At 46.1% G+C, this 20472-nt stretch overlaps 1 protein-coding gene across 4 annotated transcripts in view; it reads left to right on the forward strand.

Annotated features, from left to right (window-relative positions):
• Window positions 1-20472, forward strand: part of LOC139273836 (lethal(3)malignant brain tumor-like protein 4) — a 563891-nt gene that overhangs the window by 58728 nt on the left and 484691 nt on the right. For all 4 annotated transcript variants that reach the window (XM_070890916.1, XM_070890932.1, XM_070890926.1 and 1 more), the window contains exon 4: window positions 9989-10124. In XM_070890916.1, the coding sequence (XP_070747017.1) occupies window positions 9989-10124 (136 nt within the window). The remainder of the gene's footprint in view (window positions 1-9988; window positions 10125-20472) is intronic.

The raw sequence follows: 20472 nt of genomic DNA on the forward strand, positions 1-20472 counted from the left end.
CGTAGCATGGACTTTATCAGCTTCCCCATGACCACGGAGGCTCAGACTGACAGGGCTGGAGCATTCTACTGCATGGCTAAGTTTCTCAAGGTGCGGGGAGCAATACAGTGTACTCACATCGCCATATGAGCACCTTCTCAGGACCCAAAGCTTTTTCGCAACAGAAAAGGATTTCACTCTGAAGGTCCAACTAGTTGTGGACCACAACCAGATAATTATGGCAGTGAATGTATAATGGCGGTATTGTGTATTGAGTGGTGTGTAAGGCTAGTGGTACAGTTCGTGTGATATATCATTTGGAAATGAATTCACTCACCTTGACCACTCGTGTGAAGTCATTAAACTTCTTGTGGTATTGGATCCAGATCCTGAGGGCAACACACATGACACTGACTGCTTCTGCTATCTCCTCCCACTGCCTTATGGCATGCTGCATAGAAGATCTCCTGTCCCCCTGCAGGTAGAGGATGTAAATGGTTTCCCTTCGGTGTTTTCGACGCATCCCCACATTACAATAGTTCTAGACCTGGGAGTGATTACTGTACCGAACAGACGAAAGAGTCACAGACAAATACCTCGGTCTCAACTGGCAATGCTTTATTAAAGCTGCCTCAACACAGCAAAACTACAAGTAAATACAGTGATGATGTAGTTCAATCCAATGCCCTGGCATGTCTAAACCGCCCCATCGCGAAGTACCCAACATCTAAAACCCTCTGCTCGGATCCACAGTGTACTCCCGAATCTGTACCGACCGGCTGGGTGTACCCCTATGGTCCTTGCAGCAAAAGCTCCCCACTAAAACCCTTCAAAAGCTTGGTTGGAAGAACACACGACCCCACCCCCCCGCCCCCTCACACAGTGGCTGTACTTAAAAATGCGTGGGCAGGGATGATGCTCACCAATTTGTTGGTTTACTCGCTGCTTCTCCTGGTGAAAACGTGTCTTTTCTGATTCCGTTTTGTCTATAGTTTCTTCTCTCCATCCCAGATGGAGTGCGCGATCCTTGTGGAGGTGAAGCAAGCGAGAGCAAAGTGAGAGAGAGAGAGATGACCGCACGATCCCCTTTTAGATCCCAACACTGTTTGCTTTTTCTGGACGAATAAAGATTTTCCTTGTTTCAAGGCTTCCTCATTGTGTGGCTTCTTCTGGCCCAATAAAGATTTTCCTTGTTTCGAGACTTCTTGTTGATGGCTGGTTGATGGGGTTTCACTTCCAACCGATCTGGGGCTTAGTGGCTTTCTATTGTTCTGGTTTCCCGCCTCTCGGGGTTATCTGATCCAGGTAATGACTTGTTCACTGACCAGCTTATATTGCTGATCTATCTCTGACGAGTTCACATTGCTTAACAATGGACCCTCTTTGCCCATTACCTGTGATGAGTTGCCTTATTCTGGTCATTGTAACTTCCCAGACCACCCCCGCCGATCAGGTGTGGATTTCGAGTACAACCATGGAAAAGTACCTGGGCCCCTCCCACAACAGGCTTCCAGCTTTTCTGCAGTGAGAAATATTAAAACGCAATGTCCAGATATCCAACAATCCTTGGGGAGCGGATGCCTACAAGGACCTGTCTTCTTCTGTGCACCCCCAGTACCAAGGCCTCCAGTGCTGCATCTGAGAACCTCCTTGTCCTCTCTCTTCCCTGTTGAGACTTGGCTTCAGAGTGACAATGAGGTGTCACCACTGCAACATAGTGCAGAGAGCCGAGACAATATTTATTGGCCAGTAGACTGCACCAGATATTGGCCCGTCTCTTAGCTCTAAGCCAACCAGCAGTGCGTTACGCGCTGAGTTCAGCACTCCAATCACGTAAATGAGCAGGCAGCACCAATTTTGTGTGCTGCCTGCACCATTTTGAATGGGCGCGAGTAGATGGCGCTTCGCGCTCCCTGTGCCCGTTTTTGAGCTTAAACGAATTTTACCCCCTTAGTTTATTTCCTTATTATAATTAGATTTTTGGGGAAAATAAACAAATTGAATTTGAAAGCAAACAATGCCCTTTTGAGGTAAGCAGATCAGAAACGAAGATAGCAGACAAAGGAAATGGCTTGAGGGTGATGAAACCTTTGGCTTCTCATTAATTGCACTTCCAAACTGGGAGGAGTGAGTGCAGTGTGAGGGGAATGGATGGAGGGTTAACTATGTGGTGAGCGACAACAGGGCAAGAGGAAGGGGAGGATACAGAGTTTGCATGGGTAGTTGAAAATGGAAGAGGTAGGGATAGCAATAGGAGTGAGGGGGTGGCAGGAAATGGAATGGGTAGTAGGAAGGTAGGGCGATAGAGGACACAATGGGAACATGGGAAGCAAGAGTAATTGGGGGAGCAGTCATGATGGGAAAGGAGCAGCTGTGGACCACATTTTCTATACAATCCCCACACCAAATTTACCCCACAGCCTGATGTCTCTTCTTTACTCGCTATACCACCCAAAAACTCTCATCCAAAAGGTACAGAAAAAGAACAGAAACAGCAGCACGATGACATCAGAGACAATTAGAAGAGTGACAATATTCTCCGACTTACTGTGTGAAATGCCGTGGGAGATTGACGTATAATATATTTTAAAACTTTACATCCGCGCACACCTTCTCTTAACCTTTTGTAAACTTGTCATGCTGTCGTTACATCCTTCCCCCAGGAAGTCCCACTACAGGGGCTTAAGCACAAAATCTAGGCTGGCATGCCAGTGCTGTACTGAGGTGCTAATTTTTGGATGCAATATTAAATGCCCTCTCAGATGAACGTAAAATATCACTATTTCGAAGAAGGGTAGGGGACTTTCCCCCTGCCCCACCCCAACAGGGTGTCTTGGTCAATAATTATCCCTCATCAACACCTGAAAACAGATTACCTGGTCATTATCACATTGCTATTTGTAGGACTTAATTGTGCACAAATTGGCTGCCACATTTCTTACATTGCAACACTGACTACACTTCAAAAATACTTCATTGGATGTGAAGCGCTATACAAATACAATTTGTTCTTTCTAATTATCTCCTGCCGTCTAACCTTGCTTCACCCGAGGACCACACTTGTCTTAACTCATTGTATGCAACGTTACGCAAGATTGACTACTTTAATTTATAACTATTACTTGAACTTTTTAATTTTTTAGCCTGTTGTTTTTCTAAGAATCAGTATTTATTTTGTAGAATGTATTCCTTTTGGATATGTAACCAAGCATTTAGTGAAAATAAAATATTAATGTTTCTGTTCCACACAAAGCCACGGATATGTGAGAGAGACTTGCCACTATGCTTCTGCTCAGCTTAGAGTGAATTAGTTCTGGGTGGGGGATCCATTCTGCCCCTCCCCACCAACTGCCATCACGTTCAAGATTTTCCGCAAGAAGTGACGGTGGCCGTTGAATATGTTATGTTGCATTTTCTGCCATTAATGTTGTAGCAACACTGAATTTAAGAATTGGCAATATGTTCCTGACATACAGTTTTGTGATGTGTGAGAGAGAGGATTTAAATTTCAAAAGACCCTCTGAAAGAGTTCAATTTATCATGGGTTGATCAATTGCATCGTGTGTACATCCTGTGAAATTGTAAATATAATCAAAAAATTGAAATTGTCTCCAGTTGCTCCAGAAGCAGTTGGCATTGTCCTCTTTCTCCAGGCATTAAAGGCCGGCAGCTACCACTCTCCCCCGGGTAGAATTCTGCCGAGAATCTTCCAGAATTACAGAAAATGAGGCTGATCCCCGAAAGTTGCTGGTGGAAATTTGAATGGGTGTAAAGACTGCTCCCCGACCCCCCCCCCACCCCACCACAGTGCTGAAACTTTACCATGTTTACACCGAGGCAGAAATTCTCGGCCAGATTGTCCCCTCATTTTTTGAGTTTCTAATCTCATTACAGATTGGCACCAAGAGGTGATTAAATAGATGCCAGGAGAGAGAGGAGAGGGAAAATTATAAATTGAGGCAATTTATGTTGCTTTTACAAACATAACTTGTTGACCGAGATTTGAAACAAATCAGTCCATGGGGATGTGGTTGAACTTACAATGCACAAAATCATAACTTACATAATGGGAGTACAAAATATAATTTTGTTATTGTAATGTTTGCACCTGTAGTATGCTCACAGGTTTGTAGAGCTGTTGCAGAGGTGGGTGCCGGAGGAACTGGAGTGCATCATCACCCCCGGCAACCAAATTTTAATTTGATTTTATATGTTTTAAAGTTTAATTTGTTTTATTGCCGGTTTTAGTGTCCCCCTCCCCTTTTATAGGGGACACTTGCATAATGTATGATTATAGTGCCCATAAAACCCCACAAGAAACACAAAACCCCCCCCCCAAAAAAACAAAAAAAGGCCTTGATAAGTGTTTGGAGTGTCCCCCAGATCAGGGGGCACTTGATTTAACTGTACAATTTTGTTTTCCACAAAGAATTTTAATTTGATTTTATATGTCTAAAGTTTAATTTGTTTAAATAGCCAGTTTTAGTGCACCCCCCCCCCCTTTTTAGCCAGGGGGCACATGTATAATTTGTGTTTTAGTGCCCTCAAAAAAAAAAACAAGGGGGCACTTGTTTAAAAATGTTTAGTGTGTCCCCCTCCCTTTAATCAGGGGGCATGTAATTTATTGTTTTCTACAAAAATAGTTGTAGAGCTGTTACATTGTGAGTGGCTTAGCTAGTCACGTGATGTTGACAAGACTCAATAAAAAGTCAGTTGGGTCTAAGTCATCTACAATGAGGTATGCATTGTGAGCCAAGTGGATAGATACATAGAAACATAGAAAATAGGTGCAGGAGTAGGCCATTTGGCCCTTCGAGCCTGCAACGCCATTCAATAAGATCATGGCTGATCATTCCCTCAGTACCCTTTTCTTGCTTCCTCTCCATACCCCTTGATCCCCTTAGCCGTAAGGGCCATATCTAACTCCCTCTTGAATATATCCAATGAACTGGCATCAACAACTCTCTGCGGCAGGGAATTCCACAGGTTAACAACTCTGAGTGAAGAAGTTCCTCCTTATCTCAGTCCTAAATGGCCTACCTCTTATTCTGACTATGTCCCCTGGTTCTGGACTTCCCCAACATCGGGAGCATTCTTCCCGCATCTAACCTGTCCAGTCCCGTCAGAATCTTATACGTTTCAATGAGATCCCCTCTCATCCTTCTAAACTCAAGTGAATAAAGGCCCAGTTGATCCAGTCTCTCCTCATATGACAGTCCAGCCATCCTTGGAATCAGTCTGGTGAACCTTCGCTGCACTCCCTCAATAGCAAGAACATCCTTCCTCAGATTAGGAGACCAAAACTGTACACAATATTCCAGGTGAGGCCTCACTAAGGCCCTGTACAACTGCAGTAAGACCTCCCTGATCCTATACTCAAATCCCCTAGCTATGAAGGCCAACATATAATTTGCCGCCTTCACCGCCCGCTGTACCTGCATACCTACTTTCAGTGACTGATGAACCATGACACCCAGGTCTCCCCTTTTCCTAATCTGCCGCCATCCAGATAATATTCTGCCTTCGTGTTTTTGCCCCCAAAGTGGATAACCTCAAATTTATCCACATTAATGCACATGCCATGCATTTGCCCACTCACCTAACCTGTCCAAGTCACCCTGCAGCCTCTTAGCGTCCTCCTCACAGCTCACACTGCCACCCAGTTTAGTGTCATCGGCAAACTTGGAGATATTACACACCAGATGAACTGGTAATGTGCAGTGTGATTGTTAAACCTTTGTTAATAAACCAACTTGTTCTTAATAGCAATGTGTTGCTATGAATTCTTAAGCAAAGAACTTGTGAAGCAAATACATTACAGTTATCTCAATTAAAATCAAAATAAAATGTTCAGAGTATAATTAGAAATGTATTTATATTTCAGATTTTTGACGGTTAGAACATAAGAACATAAGAAATAGGAGCAGGAGTAGGCCATTCGTCCCCTTGAGCCTGCTCTGCCATTTAATACGATCATGGCTGATCCGATCATGGATTCAGGTCCAGTTCCCTGTCCGCTCCCCATAACTCCTTAATCCCTTATCGGTTAAAAAACTGTCTATCTCTGTCTTAAATTTATTCAATGTCCTGGCTTCCACAGCTCTCTGAGGCAGCGAATTCCACAAATTTACAACCCTCTGAGAGAAGAAATTCTTCCTCATCTCAGTTTTAAAAGGGCAGACCCTTATTCTAAGATTATGCCCCCTAGTTCTAGTCTCCCCTATTAGTGAAAACATCCTCTCTGCATCCACCTTGTCAAGTCCCCTCATAATCTTATACGTTTCGATAAGATCACCTCTCATTCTTCTGAATTCCAATGAGTAGAGGCCCAACCTACTTGACCTTTCCTCATAAGTCAACCCCCTCATCTCTGAACTGCCTCCAAAGCAAATATATCCTTTTTTAAATATTGAAACCAAAACTGCACGCAGTATTCCAGGTGTGGCCTCATCAATACCCTTTATAACTGTAGCAAGACTTCCTTGCTTTTATACTCCATCCCCTTTGCAATAAAGCCCAAGATTCCATTGACCTTCCTGATCACTTGCTTTACCTGCATACTAACCTTTTGTGTTTCATGCACAAGTACCCCCAGGTCCCACAGAACTTTGCAATTTTTCTCCATTTAAATAATAACTTGCTCATTGATTTTTTTTCTGCCAAAGTGCATAACTTCACATTTTCCAACATTATACTCCATCTGCCAAATTTTTGCCCACTCACTTAGCCTGTCTATGTCCTTTTGCAGATTTTTTGTGTCCTTCTCACTTTTCCTCTCATCTTTGTATCGTCAGCAAACTTGGCTACGTTACACTCGATCCCTTCTTCCAAGTCATTAATATAGATTGTAAATAGTTGGGATCCCAGTACTGATCCCTGCAGCACCCCACTAGTTACTGATTGCCAACCCGAGAATGAATCATTTATCCTGACTCTCTGTTTTCTGTTAGTTAGCCAATCCTCTATCCATGCTAATATATTACCCCCAACCTCGTGAACTTTTATCTTGTGCAGTAACCTTTTATGTGGCATCTTGTCAAATGCCTTCTGGAAGTCCAAATACACCACATCCAATGTTTCCCTTTATCCACCCTGTCCATTACATCCTCAAATAATTCCAGCAAATTTGTCAAACATGACTTCCCCTTCATAACTCCATGCTGACTCTGCCTGACTGAATTATGTTTTTCCAAATGTCTTGCTTCTGCTTCTTTAATAATAGACTCCAACATTTTCCCAACCACAGATGATAGGCTAACTGGTCTATAGTTTCCTGCTTTTTTCTGCCTCCTTTTTTAAATGGGGGCGTTACAATTGCAGTTTTACAATCTGCTGAGACCTCCTCAGAATCCAGGGAATGTTGATAAATTACAACCAATGCATCCACTATCCCTGCCGCTACTTCTCTTAAGACCCTAGGATGCAAGCCATCAGGTCCAGGGGATTTTATCTGCCTTTAGTCCCATTATCTTATTTGAGTACCACCTCCTTAGTGATTGTGATTGTGTTAAGTTCCTCCCCCGCTATAGCCCCTTGACTATCCACTGTTGGGATATTGTTAGTGTCCTCTACTGTAAAGATTGATGCAAAATATTTGTTCAGAGTTTCTGCCATCTCCATGTTCCCCATTACTAATTCCCGGTCTTATCCTCTAAGGGACCAACATTTACTTTAGCCACTCTTTTCCTTTTTATATGCCTATAGAAACTCTTGCTATCGATTTTTATATTTCGTGCTAGTTTAATTTCATAGTCTATCTTCCCTTTCTTAATCATTTTTTTAGTCATTCTTTGCTGGCTTTTAAAAGCTTCCCAGTCTTCTGAGCTCCCACTAGTTTTGGCCACTTTGTGTGCCCTTGTTTTTAATTGGATACAGTCCTTTATTTCTTTAGTTAGCCACGGATGGCTATCTTTTCTTTTACACCCTTTCCTCCTCACTGGAGTATATTTTTCTTGAGAGTTGAGAAATATCTCCTTAAATGCGCGCCACTGTTCACCAACCGTCCTACACTTTGATCTATTTTCCCAGTCCACTTTAGCTAACTCTGCCCTTATACCTTTGTAGTCTCCTTTATTTAAGCTTAGTACGCTGGTTTGAGATCCAACTTTCTCACCCTCCATCTGAATTTGAAATTCAACCATGCTATGATCACTCATTCCAAGGGGATCCTTTACTAGGAGATTGTTTATTAATCCTGTCTCATTCATTACACAGGACCAGATCTAAGATAGTCTGCCCCCTGGTTGGTTCCATTGCATACTGCTCAAGGAACCTGTCCCTTATAGAAACATAGAAAATAGGTGCAGGAGTAGGCCATTCGGCCCTTCTAGCCTGCACCGCCATTCAATGAGTTCATGGCTGAACATGCAACTTCAGTACCCCATTCCTGCTTTCTCACCATACCCCTTGATTCCCCTAGTAGTAAGGACTTATGCAGTCTATGAACTCTTCCTCCAGACTACCCAGACCAATTTGATTTGTCCAGTCAATATGGAGGTTAAAATCACCCATGATCATTGCTGTTCCCTTTTTACAAGACCCCACTATTTTCTGGTTTATGCTCCGACCAACAGAGTTGCGACTGTTAGGGGGCCTATAGACCACGCCCACCAGTGACTTTTTCCCCTTATTGTTCCTTATCTCCACTCAAACTGTTTCAACATCCTGATCATTTGAGCCAATATCATTTCTCACTTTTGCAGTGATTCTATCCTTTATCAACAGAGCTACCCCACCTCCTTTTCCTGTCTGTCTGTCCTTCTGGATTGTCAAATACTGCTGAATATTTAGTTCCCAGTCCTGGTCACCTTGCAACCACGTTTCCGTAATGGCTATCAAATCATACTGATTTGTATCTATTTGTGCCGTCAACTCATCTATTTTGTTACGAATGCTACGTGCATTTAGACAAAGAGCCTTTAAATTTGTTTTTTTACCCTTTTTTCCTGCTTGTTTCCTCTCTCCTTCAAACACACTTTCTTTATTTTTGCTTCCCTACTGAATCTATTTTCAGGTTCACATCCCCCTGCCAAGCAAGTTTAAACCCTCGTCACCCGCACTAGCAACTCCCCGCCCCCCGCCCCGCCGCCCCGCCCCCCATGAGGATATTGGTCCCGGCTCTGTTGAGGTGCAACCCGTTCGGCTTGTACAGGTCCCACCTCCCCCAGAAGCAGTCCCAATACCTCAAGAAACTAAAGCCTTCCCCCCCGCACCATATCTCCAGCCACGCATTTATCTACTCTATCCTCCTCTTTCTGTGCTCACTAGCTCATGGCACCGGGAGTAATCCAGAGATTACTACCTTTGAAGTCCTGCTTTTTAATTTCGGTCCTAGCTCCCTAAACTCTGCCTGCAGGACCTCATCCCTATTTCTACCTATGTCAGTGGTCCCGATATGGACCATGACCTCTGGCTGTTCACCCTCTCCCCCCACAGAATGCCCTGCAGCCACTCGGTGACATCCTTGACCCTGGCACCAGGGAGGCAACATACTATCCTGGAGTCATGTCTGCGGCCGCAGACATGGCACCAGGGAGGCAACATACTATCCTGGAGTCATGTCTGCGGCCGCAGAAACGCCTATCTGCTCCCCTGACTATCGAATCCTCTACCACTATAGCTCTTCCATTTTTCTTCCTCCCCACCTGTGCAGCTGAGCCACCCATTATGCCATGGATTTGGCTCTGGTTAAAATACATCTTTACGTAAAATAAACATTTCTTGAACAATCCACAAGTTGATAAAGGCAGAATTGAGTTTATCTTCATTGTGAATGAATTCCTACTGCAGCCACGAGTCATCATGTACATGTATTACTTTAAAAACTGTTTTTTTTCCTTGTTAGCTGTTGAATCAAATGTTGTCCATTCACGGTTCAAAGATTAAATTAAGTGCCAAGACTTTCCAATATAGAGAACCATTTTGTTTCATTAACTGTTCTTGCTTGTAGGGCTGCCAAGTGATGTTTTCTTACATTGAAGTAGTAATAAATCTTTCACTTCCTTATTAGTTTCAAATGAATGAGTTTGGGGCCCTAGAGATTATTACGACTGAAGAACAGGATAGAGAACCCAGTGCACAGATTGCTGCTGCTGAGACTCCAGATGTAAAGAGGAATGCCTACAGTGTTACTTCTAATGTTCAAGGTAAGGAAACATTAAATACTGCGAGCAATGTAGGAAAGCTTTTAAATGGCCTCAAATTTACATGCCATTTGCAGTACATTGTTGGCACTTAAGTGGCAATTTTATTTTTTGAGGTCTGGAAATTTGATCCCTTTTCCACCCCGTAATGACCGCACTGTCGTTTCCGATAGGGTCTGGGACTTCCCACAATGCATGTTCAATGCTACCAGGAGTCTAGTGTAATAAATGTACATGTGGATGACTGGTGTAGGAGTGCCTAATGCCCATGAATAGTGCCAAACTGCACCATGGGTAATTTAGAATGAAATAAAGAGAAGGAATTCAATCTGGAGAAGTGTGAGGTAATGCATTTGATGAGGGCTAACAAGGTAAGGTAATACACATTAAATGGTAGGATACTGAGGAGTGTAGAGGAACAGATGAATCTTGGAGTGCATGCCCAAAAATCCTTGAAGGTAGCAGGACAGGTAGATAAGGTGGTTAAGAAGGCATACGAGATACTTTTCTTTATTAGCTGATGCATAGAATACAAGACCAGGGAGGTTATGTATGAACTGTATAAAACACTAGTTAGGCCACAGCAAGAGTACTGTATACAGTTCTGGTGACCACATTACAGGAAAAATGTGATTGCCCCAGAGAGGGTACAGAGGAGATTTACGAGGATGTAGCCAGGACTGGTTAATTTTAACTATGAGGTAAGATTGGATAGGATGGGAATGAAAAATCATAGGCTTAAAGCTTCTGCATGCAAATTATTCCTGTTAGCGGAGGTGTAAATACATATTGTAAGATACAGAATTAACCACACGTGTGCAGCTACTATTTTCAAAAGTGAATCGTAAGATAGTGTCAATGGTGTCAAGGAAGAAAAGGGAGAGTGGATGTGTTTACCTTGCCAGCATTTGTCAGGTCAATTTTCTGGCTCTGGTCTGCAGTTCTGGGTGAGAGAGGTGCTGCCACTCCTTCCTTGTGGCACCCAATATATTTTTCTGAGGTTTCCTCTTAAAGGCACCCAGCAATCCTTCTCTCTCTCGCTGCATCTCAACAAGGAATGTGTTATATATGTGGACTTGTATTTACTCCGTACAACCACCAGAGGGCTCTTCCCCTGGAGTCCCAAAGGATCCCATAATTACCTTGGGAGCATAGGTATTTAAGGAGGCTTCACAGGTTGGAGAGGCACTCTGGAGACCTGCAATAAAAGACTAAGGTCACACTTTACTTTGAGCTCACTGTTCACTTTGACTCTTTCTCCATACACAAAAACTGGCGACGAGATACAGATAGCGAACCCAAAGATGCAGAGAACAGTGGGCATCCTGGAGAAATTCTCGGAGGGAGATGATTGGGAAACTTTTGTGGAGCGACTCGACCAATACTTCGTGGCCAACGAGCCCGATGGGGAAGAGAGTGCTGCCAAACGAAGGGCGATCCTCCTCACCGTCTGTGGGGCACCAACTCATGGCCTCATGAAGAATCTGCTCACTCCAGCGAAACCCACGGAGAAATCGTACAACTATTTGTGCACACTGGTCTTAGAGCAGTTGAACCCGAAGGAAAGTGTTCTGATGATGAGGTACTGGTTCGACACCTCCAAAAGGTCTGAAGGCCAGGAAGTGGCGAGTTATATCGCCGAGCTAAGACGCCTTGCAGGACATTGCGAATTTGAAGGACATTTGGAGCACACGCTCAGAGACTTTTTCGTACTTGGCATTGGCCACAAAACCATACTTAGCAAACTTTTGACTGTAGAGACCCCAACCTTGAGTAAGGCCACAGCAATAGCCCAGGTGTTCATTGCCACCAGTGACAATACGAAGCAAATCTCTCAGCACACAAATGCTGCTACAAGTACTGTGAACAAAGTGATGTTGTTTTCGAATCGTAACGTACAGGGCAGGTCACACATGCCTGCAGCTGCACGCCCGCAGATGACTCAGAGTCCACCTTCATGGGTGATGAATGCAAGGCTATTAACACCTTGTTGGCACTGCGGGGGTGATAATCATTTCCATTCATGCCAATTCAAAGGGTACGTTTGCAAGGGCTGTGGAACAATGGGACACCTCTAACGAGCGTGCAGGCGAGCTGCAAAGCCTGTTAAACCTGAAAACCACCATGTTGCAGAGGAGGACAGATCCATGGAGAATCACAACGAACCAGAGCCTCGGATCGAGGAGGCATAGGTACATGGGGTGCACACATTCATAACGAATTGTCCTCCGATAATGCTGAATGTTAAACTAAATGGACTCCCGGTGTCAGTGGAGCTGGACATGGCCGTGAGCCAGTCCATCATGGGCAAAAAGACTTTCGAAAGGTTGTGGTGCAACAAGGCCTCAAGGCCAGTCTTAACGCCAGTTCGCACGAAACTCAGAACTTACACAAAAGAAGTGATTCCTGTAATCGGCAGTGCTATCGTAAAGGTCTCCGACGATGGAACAGTGCACAAGCTACCACTCTGGGTGGTATCAGGCGATGGTCCCACTCTGCTCGGCAGGAGCTGGCTGGGAAAGATACGCTGGAACTGGGATGACGTCCAAGCGCTATCGCCTGCTGACGACACTTTGTGTACCAAGGTCTTAAACAAATTTCCTTCGTTGCTCAAACCAGGCATCCATCGGGAAATTCCAACGAGCAAAAGTGCAGATCCACCTAATTCTGGGGGCGCAACCCATACATCACAAGGCGAGAGCAGTACTGTATATGATGAGAGAAAGGATAGAGATCGAGCTAGACTGGCTGCAAAGAGAGGGCATCATTTAACCGATCGAGTTCAGCGAGTGGGCCAGTCCTATTGTCCCAGTCCTCAAGGGAGACAGCACCGTCAGAATCTGTGGCGATTACAAAGTAACTATCAATCGTTTCTCCCTGCTGGACCAATACCCACTGCCAAAGGCTGATGACTTCTTTGCAACGCTGGCGGCAGGAAAGACATTCACAAAGCTGGATCTGACTTCAGCCTACATGACGCAGGAACTGGAGGAATCATCAAAGGCCCTCACCTGCATCAATACGCACAAAGGTCTTTTTGTTTATAACAGATGTCCGTTTGGAATCCGATCAGCGGCGGCGATATTCCAGAGAAACATGGAAAGTTTACTGAAGTCGGTCCCGCACACCGTGATCTTCCAGGACGACATTTTGGTTACAGGTCGGAACACAGTCGAGCACCTGCAGAACCTCGAGGAGGTGGTTAGTCAACTGAAACGCGTGGGGCTCAGGTTAAAATGCTCGAAGTTCGTTTTACTGGCGCCTGAAGTGGAGTTCTTGGGAAGGAGGATTGCCGCAGACAGCAGCAGGCCTACCAACGCGAAGATGGAGGCAATCGAGAACGCACCGAGGCCACAGAACGTGACGGAGCTGTGGTCGTTTCTGGGACTCTTGAACTACTTTGCTTACTTCTTACCGGGTCTCAGCTCACTGCTAGAACCACAACATGTCTTACTACGGAAAGGGAGCGAATGGGTTTGGGGCAAAAGCCAAGAAAATGCCTTTGTAAAAGCGAGAAAATTGTTATGCTCAAACAAATTGCTTGTGTTGTATGATCCATGTAAGCATTTAGTACTAGCATGTGATGCGTCGTCATATGGCGTCAGGTATGTATTGCAACAAGCTAACGATTTCGGGAAACTGCAGCCGGTTGCTTATGCATCCAGGAGTCTGTCTAAGGCTGAGAGAGCCTACAGCATGATTGAAAAAGAAGCGTTAATGTGTGTCTATGGGGTAAAGAAAATGCATCAATACCTGTTTGGGTTAAAATTCGAATTGGAAACTGAACATAAGCCACTAATATCTCTGTTCTCCGAGAGTAAAGGGATAAATACCAATGCATCGGCCCGCATCCAGAGATGGGTGCTCACGTTGTCCGTATACAACTACGCCATCCGCCACAGGCCAGGCACAGAAAACTGTGCTGATGCTCTCAGTAGGCTGCCATTGCCCACCACGTGGTTGGAAATGGCGCAGCCTGCAGATCTAGCCATGGTTATGGAAGCATTTGAGAGTGAGCAATCACCCATCACTGCCCGGCAGATCAAAACCTGGACGAGCCAGGACCCCTTATTATCTCTCGTCAAAAGCTGTGTGCTCCACGGGAGCTGGTCCAGTGTCCCAGTGGAAATGCAGGAAGAGATAAAGCTGTTCCAGCGGCGCAAAATGAAATGTCTATTCAGGCAGACTGCCTTCTGTGGGGCAATCGAGTTGTGGTCCCCAAGAAGGGCAGAGACACCTTCATCAATGACCTCCACAGTACTCACCCAGGCATCGTAATGATGAAAGCGATAGCGAGATCCCACGTGTGGTGGCCCGGTATCGATGCGGACTTAGAGTCCTGCGTTCACAGATGTACTACATGCTTGCAGTTAAGCAATGTACCCAGGGAGGCGCCGCTAAGTTTATGGTCTTGGCCCTCAAAACCGTGGTCTAGGGTACACATCGACTATGCAGGCTCGTTCTTGGGTAAAATGTTCCTCGTGGTTGTAGATGCGTACTCTTAGTGGATTGAATGTGAGATAATGTCGGCTAGCACGTCCGCTTCCACTACTGAAAGCCTGCGGGCCATGTTTGCCATTCACGGCTTACCCGATGTCCTGGTGAGCGACAACGGGCCATGTTTAACCAGTGCTGAGTTCAAAGAATTCATGACCCGTAACGGGATCAAACATGTCACATCTGCCCTGTTTAAACCAGCGTCCAATGATCAGGCAGAGAGAGCAGTGAAAACCATCAAGCAAGGCTTGAAGAGGGTAACTGAAGGCTCACTGCAGACTCGCCTATCCCGAGTCCTGCTTAGCTACCGCACGAGACCCACTCACTCACTGGGATCCCACCTACTGAACTGCTCATGAAAAGAGCACTTAAGACAAGGCTCCCGTTAGTTCACCTTAATCTACATGAACAGGTAGAGAGCAGGTGGCTTCAACAAAGTGCATACCATGATAGTGCAAATGTGTCACGCGAGATTGAATTCAATGATCCTGTATTTGTATTAAATTATGGACAAGGTCCCAAGTGGCTTCCCGGCACTGTCGTGGCCAAAGAGGGGAGCAGGGTGTTTCGGGTCAAACTTTCAAATGGACTCATTCACCGGAAACACTTGGACCAAATCAAACTCAGATTCACAGTCTATCCTGAGCAACCCACTTTGGACCCTACCGTTTTTGATCCCCCAACATACACACCAGTGGCAACCGGCACCACGGTTGACCACAAAGCAGAACCCATCATCCACAGCAGCCCTGCAGGGCTCAACACACCAGGCAGCCCAGCAAGACCAGCTGCACAACAGCCCAGCGAGGGCCCAACAGATGATTCAACAATACCAGCTTTGACACCGAGACGAGAAGGGCCCCAGATTGACTCATATTGTAAATAGTTACACTATTGACTTTGGCGGGGGTGGGGGTGGGTGTTATATATGTGGACTTGTACTTACTCTGTACAGCCACCAGAGGACTCTTCCCCTGGACTCCCAAAGGATGCCATAATTCCTTGGGAGCACAGGTATTTAAGGATGCTTCACAGGTTGGAGAGGCACTCTGGAGACCTGCAATAAAAGACTACGGTCACACTTCACTTCCAGCTCACAGTGTTCAGTCTGATTCTTTCTCCATACACAACAGAATGTATGTAGATTAGCTTGATGGTGATGACAGAGCGGATTAGGCGGTGGTCCGTCCAGCAGTCGTCAGCTCTTGTCATGGCGTGAGTGATGTGCACGTCCTTGCGGTCCCTCGCTCGGACGATGACGTAGTCTACCAGATGCCAGTGCTTGGAGCAAGGGTGTTGATATGAAGCCTTATATTTGTCTTTCTGATGGAACAGGATATTGGTTATGTCGAGGCCGTGTTCTAAGCATTTTGTGAGGAGGAGTATACCATTGGAGTTGGCATTCCCTACCCCCCTCTGCCAATCACGCCTCCCCAGAGGCCAATCTCCATTTCAACTCTGGCGTTGAAGTCGCCATGGAGGATCAGCTTGTCACCTGTTGGAACTTGAGACAGGGATTGTTCAAGGCTGAAGTAGAATTTACTCTTTGGTCTTGTCTGTAGCTTCCAGTGTTGGGGCGTACGCGCTGAAGACCATAGCGCACTGGTTCTGGGCTAGGGTGAGCCGAAGGATCATGAGGCGTTCATTTATCCCGCAAGGGGAGTCTCTGAGATGGCCCATTGGTTCACTTTTTACATTGAAGCCTACCCCATGGAGGCGACGTTCTTCTTCTGGTTTACCTTTCCAGAAAAAGGTGTAACCACCACCTTGTTCTTCGAGCTGGCCTTACCCTGCCCGGCCGGGTCTCACTTAGGGCGGTGGTGTCTATGTCGATGCGCCTGAGTTCCGGGAGGGCAACGATAGCATTGCTCCAAAACAGCGATGGCAACAGTTGCAATGCTGCAGGAAAATCAACGTTGGAGCACTCAAAGATCCCGCTAAGAAAGCCCGATTCAGCCAGCGCCTCGCTACCAACCTGATGACTCCCAGTAATCCAGAGACGCAGAGTGTCCACAGCGCCTGGTCTGCCCTCAAGGCCTCCATAATCAGCACCTGCGAAGAGACGCTCAGTTACTGGACCAGGAAACACCAAGACTGGTTTGACGAAAATGACCAGGAGATCCAGGAGCTAATAAGCTGCAAGCGCAAGGCATTCTTGAATTGGAAACAGCAGCACAACTCGAGAGCAAGAAAGCAGCTCGACAGACGTCTGAAGACCGAGGTCCAACAGAAAACCGACAACCTAAAGAACAGATGGTGGGTGGAAAAAGCTCAGGAGATCCAGCAGCTAACTGGAGAGGTGTTCATCAAGGACAGAAAGGCAGTCAGTGCCCACTGGAAGGAGCACTTCGAAGATCTCCTTGATGGAGACTCAGTCTTCGACGTGAGGGTCCTCGACTCCATCCCGCAGCATCCCACCCGCCACTCTCAGCACAACCACAACCCCAACCCGGCACGAGGTAGAAAAGGCTGTCTGACAACTGAAGAACAAGGCATCAGGACCAGATGGAATCCTCGCCGAAGCACTAAAACATGGTGGAGAAGCACTATTGGCACGAATTATTGACCTAATTTCTCTTATCTGAAAGGAGGAGATCATGCCAGGAGATCTCAGACGCCGCAATCGTGACCATCTTCAAGAAGGGTGACAAGTCCGACTGTGGTAACTACAGTGGAGTCTCCCTGCTGTCGGCCACAGGGAAAGTCATCGCAAGAATCCTCCTCAATCGTCTTCTCCCTGTGGCTGAAGAGCTCCTCTCAGAGTTGCAATGCAGATTTCGCCCACTAAGGGGCATAATGGACATGATCTTCACCGTGCGACAAATACAAGAGAAATGCAGGGAATAGCACCAACCCTTGTACATGGCCGCCTTTGACCTCACAAAGACCTTTGACACTGTCAACTATAAAGGATTATGGAGCGTCCTCCTCTGATTCGGCTGCCCTCCGATGTTTGTCACCATCCTCCACCTGCTTCATGATGACATGCACGCCGTGATCCTGACCAACGGATCCACCACAGACCCAATCCCCTTTTGGACCGGGGTCAAGCAGGGCTGTGTCATCACACCAACAATCTTCTCTATCTTCTTTGCTGCAATGCTCCATTTCACCCCGCTGGAATAGAGCTAAATTACAGGAAAAAAGGGAATCTGTTCAACCTCCGTTGCCTCAAGGCCAGATCCAAGGTCATCCCATCCTCCGCCATTGAATTATAGTACGCAGACACAAGCACACTTGGAGGCCGAACTCCAAGCCATCATCGACACCGTCACCAAGGCATAGGAGAGCATGGGCCTTACACTAAACATCCGTAAGACAAAGGTCCTCTACCAACCTGCCCCCACCACACAGCACTGCCCCCGGTTATCAAAATCCACGACAAGGCCTTGGACAACGTGGACCATTTTCCATACCTAAGGAACCTACTGTCAGCAAGGGTAGGCATCGATGACGAGGTCCAACACCGCCTTCAGTGTGCCAGTGCAGCCTTCGGTCGCCTGAAGAAGAGAGTGTTTGAAAACCAGGGCCTCAAACCTGGCACCTAGCTCATGGTCTACAGAGCAGTGCTGATACCCTCCCTCCTATATGGCTCAGAGACATGGACTATGTACAGCAGGCACCTCAAAACACTGGAGAAGTACCACCAACACTGCCTCCGCACGATCCTGCAAAGCCATTGGCAGGATAGGCGCACCAACATCAGTGTCCTCGCTCAGGCCAATATCCCCAGCATCGAAGCATTGACCACGCTCGACCAGCTCCGTTGGACGGGCTACATCGTCCACATGCCTGACACGAGACTCCCTAAGCAAACGCTCCGAGACGGCAAGTGAGCCCCAGTTGGGCAGGGGAAACATTTCAAGGATACCCTCAAAGCCTCCTTGAAAATGTGCAACATCCTCACCGACATCTGGGAATCCCTGGCCCAAGACTGCTCAAAGTGGAGGAAAAGCATCCGGGAAGGCGCAGAACATCTCGAGTCTCTTCACTGAAAGCAAGCTGAAGCCAAGGACTGACATCAGAAGGAACGCACCGCAACCCAGTCACCCCACCCACCCGTTCCTTCAACCACCGTCTGCCCCACCTGTGACAGAGACTGTAGGTCCCGCATTGGACTCTTTAGTCACCTGAGAACTCATTTTTAATGTGGAAGCAAGTCGTCCTCGACTCTGAGGGACTGCCTAAGAAGAAGAAGAAGATTAGCTCCTTTACAATTCTGGGCTCTTCTCTACCTCCTTCCAGTGCTCTGTTCCATTATTTTAGTGCCTCCTGTCTGTTCCTTTACTTGAAAATATTTTTTAAAAATGCCACAAAATCTCACATGAGTCATCTGTTTACATTGTACATGAATGATTTAGACGAGGGGATTAAATGTAGTATCTCCAAATTTGCAGATGACACTAAGTTGGGTGGCAGTGTGAACTGCGAGGAGGATGCTATGAGGCTGCAGAGTGACTTGGATAGGTTGGGTGAGTGGGCAAATGCATGGCAGATGAAGTATAATGTGGATAAATGTGAGGTTATCCACTTTGGTGGTAAAAACAGAGACACAGACTATTATCTGGTGACAGATCAGGAAAAGGGGATGTGCAACGAGACCTGGGTGTCATGGTACATCAGTCATTGAAGGTTGGCATGCAGGTACAGCAGGCGGTTAAGAAAGCATATGGCATGTTGGCCTTCATAGCGAGGGGATTTGAGTACAGGGGCAGGGAGGTGTTACTACAGTTGTACAGGGCCTTGGTGAGGCCACACCTGGAGTATTGTGTACAGTTTTGGTCTCCTAACTTGAGGAAGGACATTCTTGCTATTGAGGGAGTGCAGCGAAGGTTCACCAGACTGATTCCCAGGATGGCGGGACTGACATATCAAGAAAGACTGGATCAACTGGGCTTGTATTCACTGGAGTTCAGAAGAATGAGAGGGGACCTCATAGAAACGTTTAAAATTCTAACTGGTTTAGACAGGTTAGATGCAGAAAGAATGTTCCCAATGTTGGGGAAGTCCAGAACCAGGGGTCACAGTCTAAGGATAAGGGGTAAGCCATTTAGGACCGAGATGAGGAGAAATTTCTTCACCCAGAGCGTGGTGAACCTGTGGAATTCTCTACCACAGAAAGTTGTTGAGGCCAATTCACTAAATATATTCAAAAAGGAGTTAGATGTAGTACTGAAGTTGCATGTTCAGCCATGAACTCATTGAATGACGGTGCAGGCTCGAAGGGCCGAATGGCCTACTCCTGCATCTATTTTCTATGTTTCTATTATAACTACCTCACAGTCTGCTCAGTTTTAAAACTGTTTAGTACTTACCTGCTGTTCCCCCAACTGCTGCATATCTTCAGCTAGTCCAGGCTTTTTAAAGGCTACAATTGTCGATTTCCAGTGCAGTACTCCTGTGTTGCACGAGAGTTGTGCTCAGCCGACACTAATGGATACTTAAATGAGCTAACCATGTGAGTTATGGCGGGTCAGTGCTGGAGAGAATTGGTGGGTGAAAGCCTCAGCTCAGCAGAGCAACATCAGGACAAATGACCCCATGGAATTTTGGACCTGTCCATCTGAGCAGTCTGGGCCAGATTTGAGGTTAAAAAGCCAGGGCCTAATGTACTGTCTCATTCAGTCCCCTGTTCTCTTTTTTATATTTAAGAAAAGAAGAACCATGGTATTGTGACAAATAATTTTATAGAGTGAGATTTTTCATCGGAGGATGAACTTTTCTTTGTCGTTACACTGCAGGTATTGGTTTGACATGGGCACTTTATTTAAAACAGTTTAGGAGAGAAATTGGGGAGCGCCCCATTTGGGGCGCTGACTTTTAAAAGTTTGAAAAATTAGTGGCAGGCGCTAAT

The sequence above is a fragment of the Pristiophorus japonicus genome, chromosome 1, assembly GCF_044704955.1.
Source record: "Pristiophorus japonicus isolate sPriJap1 chromosome 1, sPriJap1.hap1, whole genome shotgun sequence".
Taxonomy (NCBI): domain Eukaryota; kingdom Metazoa; phylum Chordata; class Chondrichthyes; family Pristiophoridae; genus Pristiophorus; species Pristiophorus japonicus.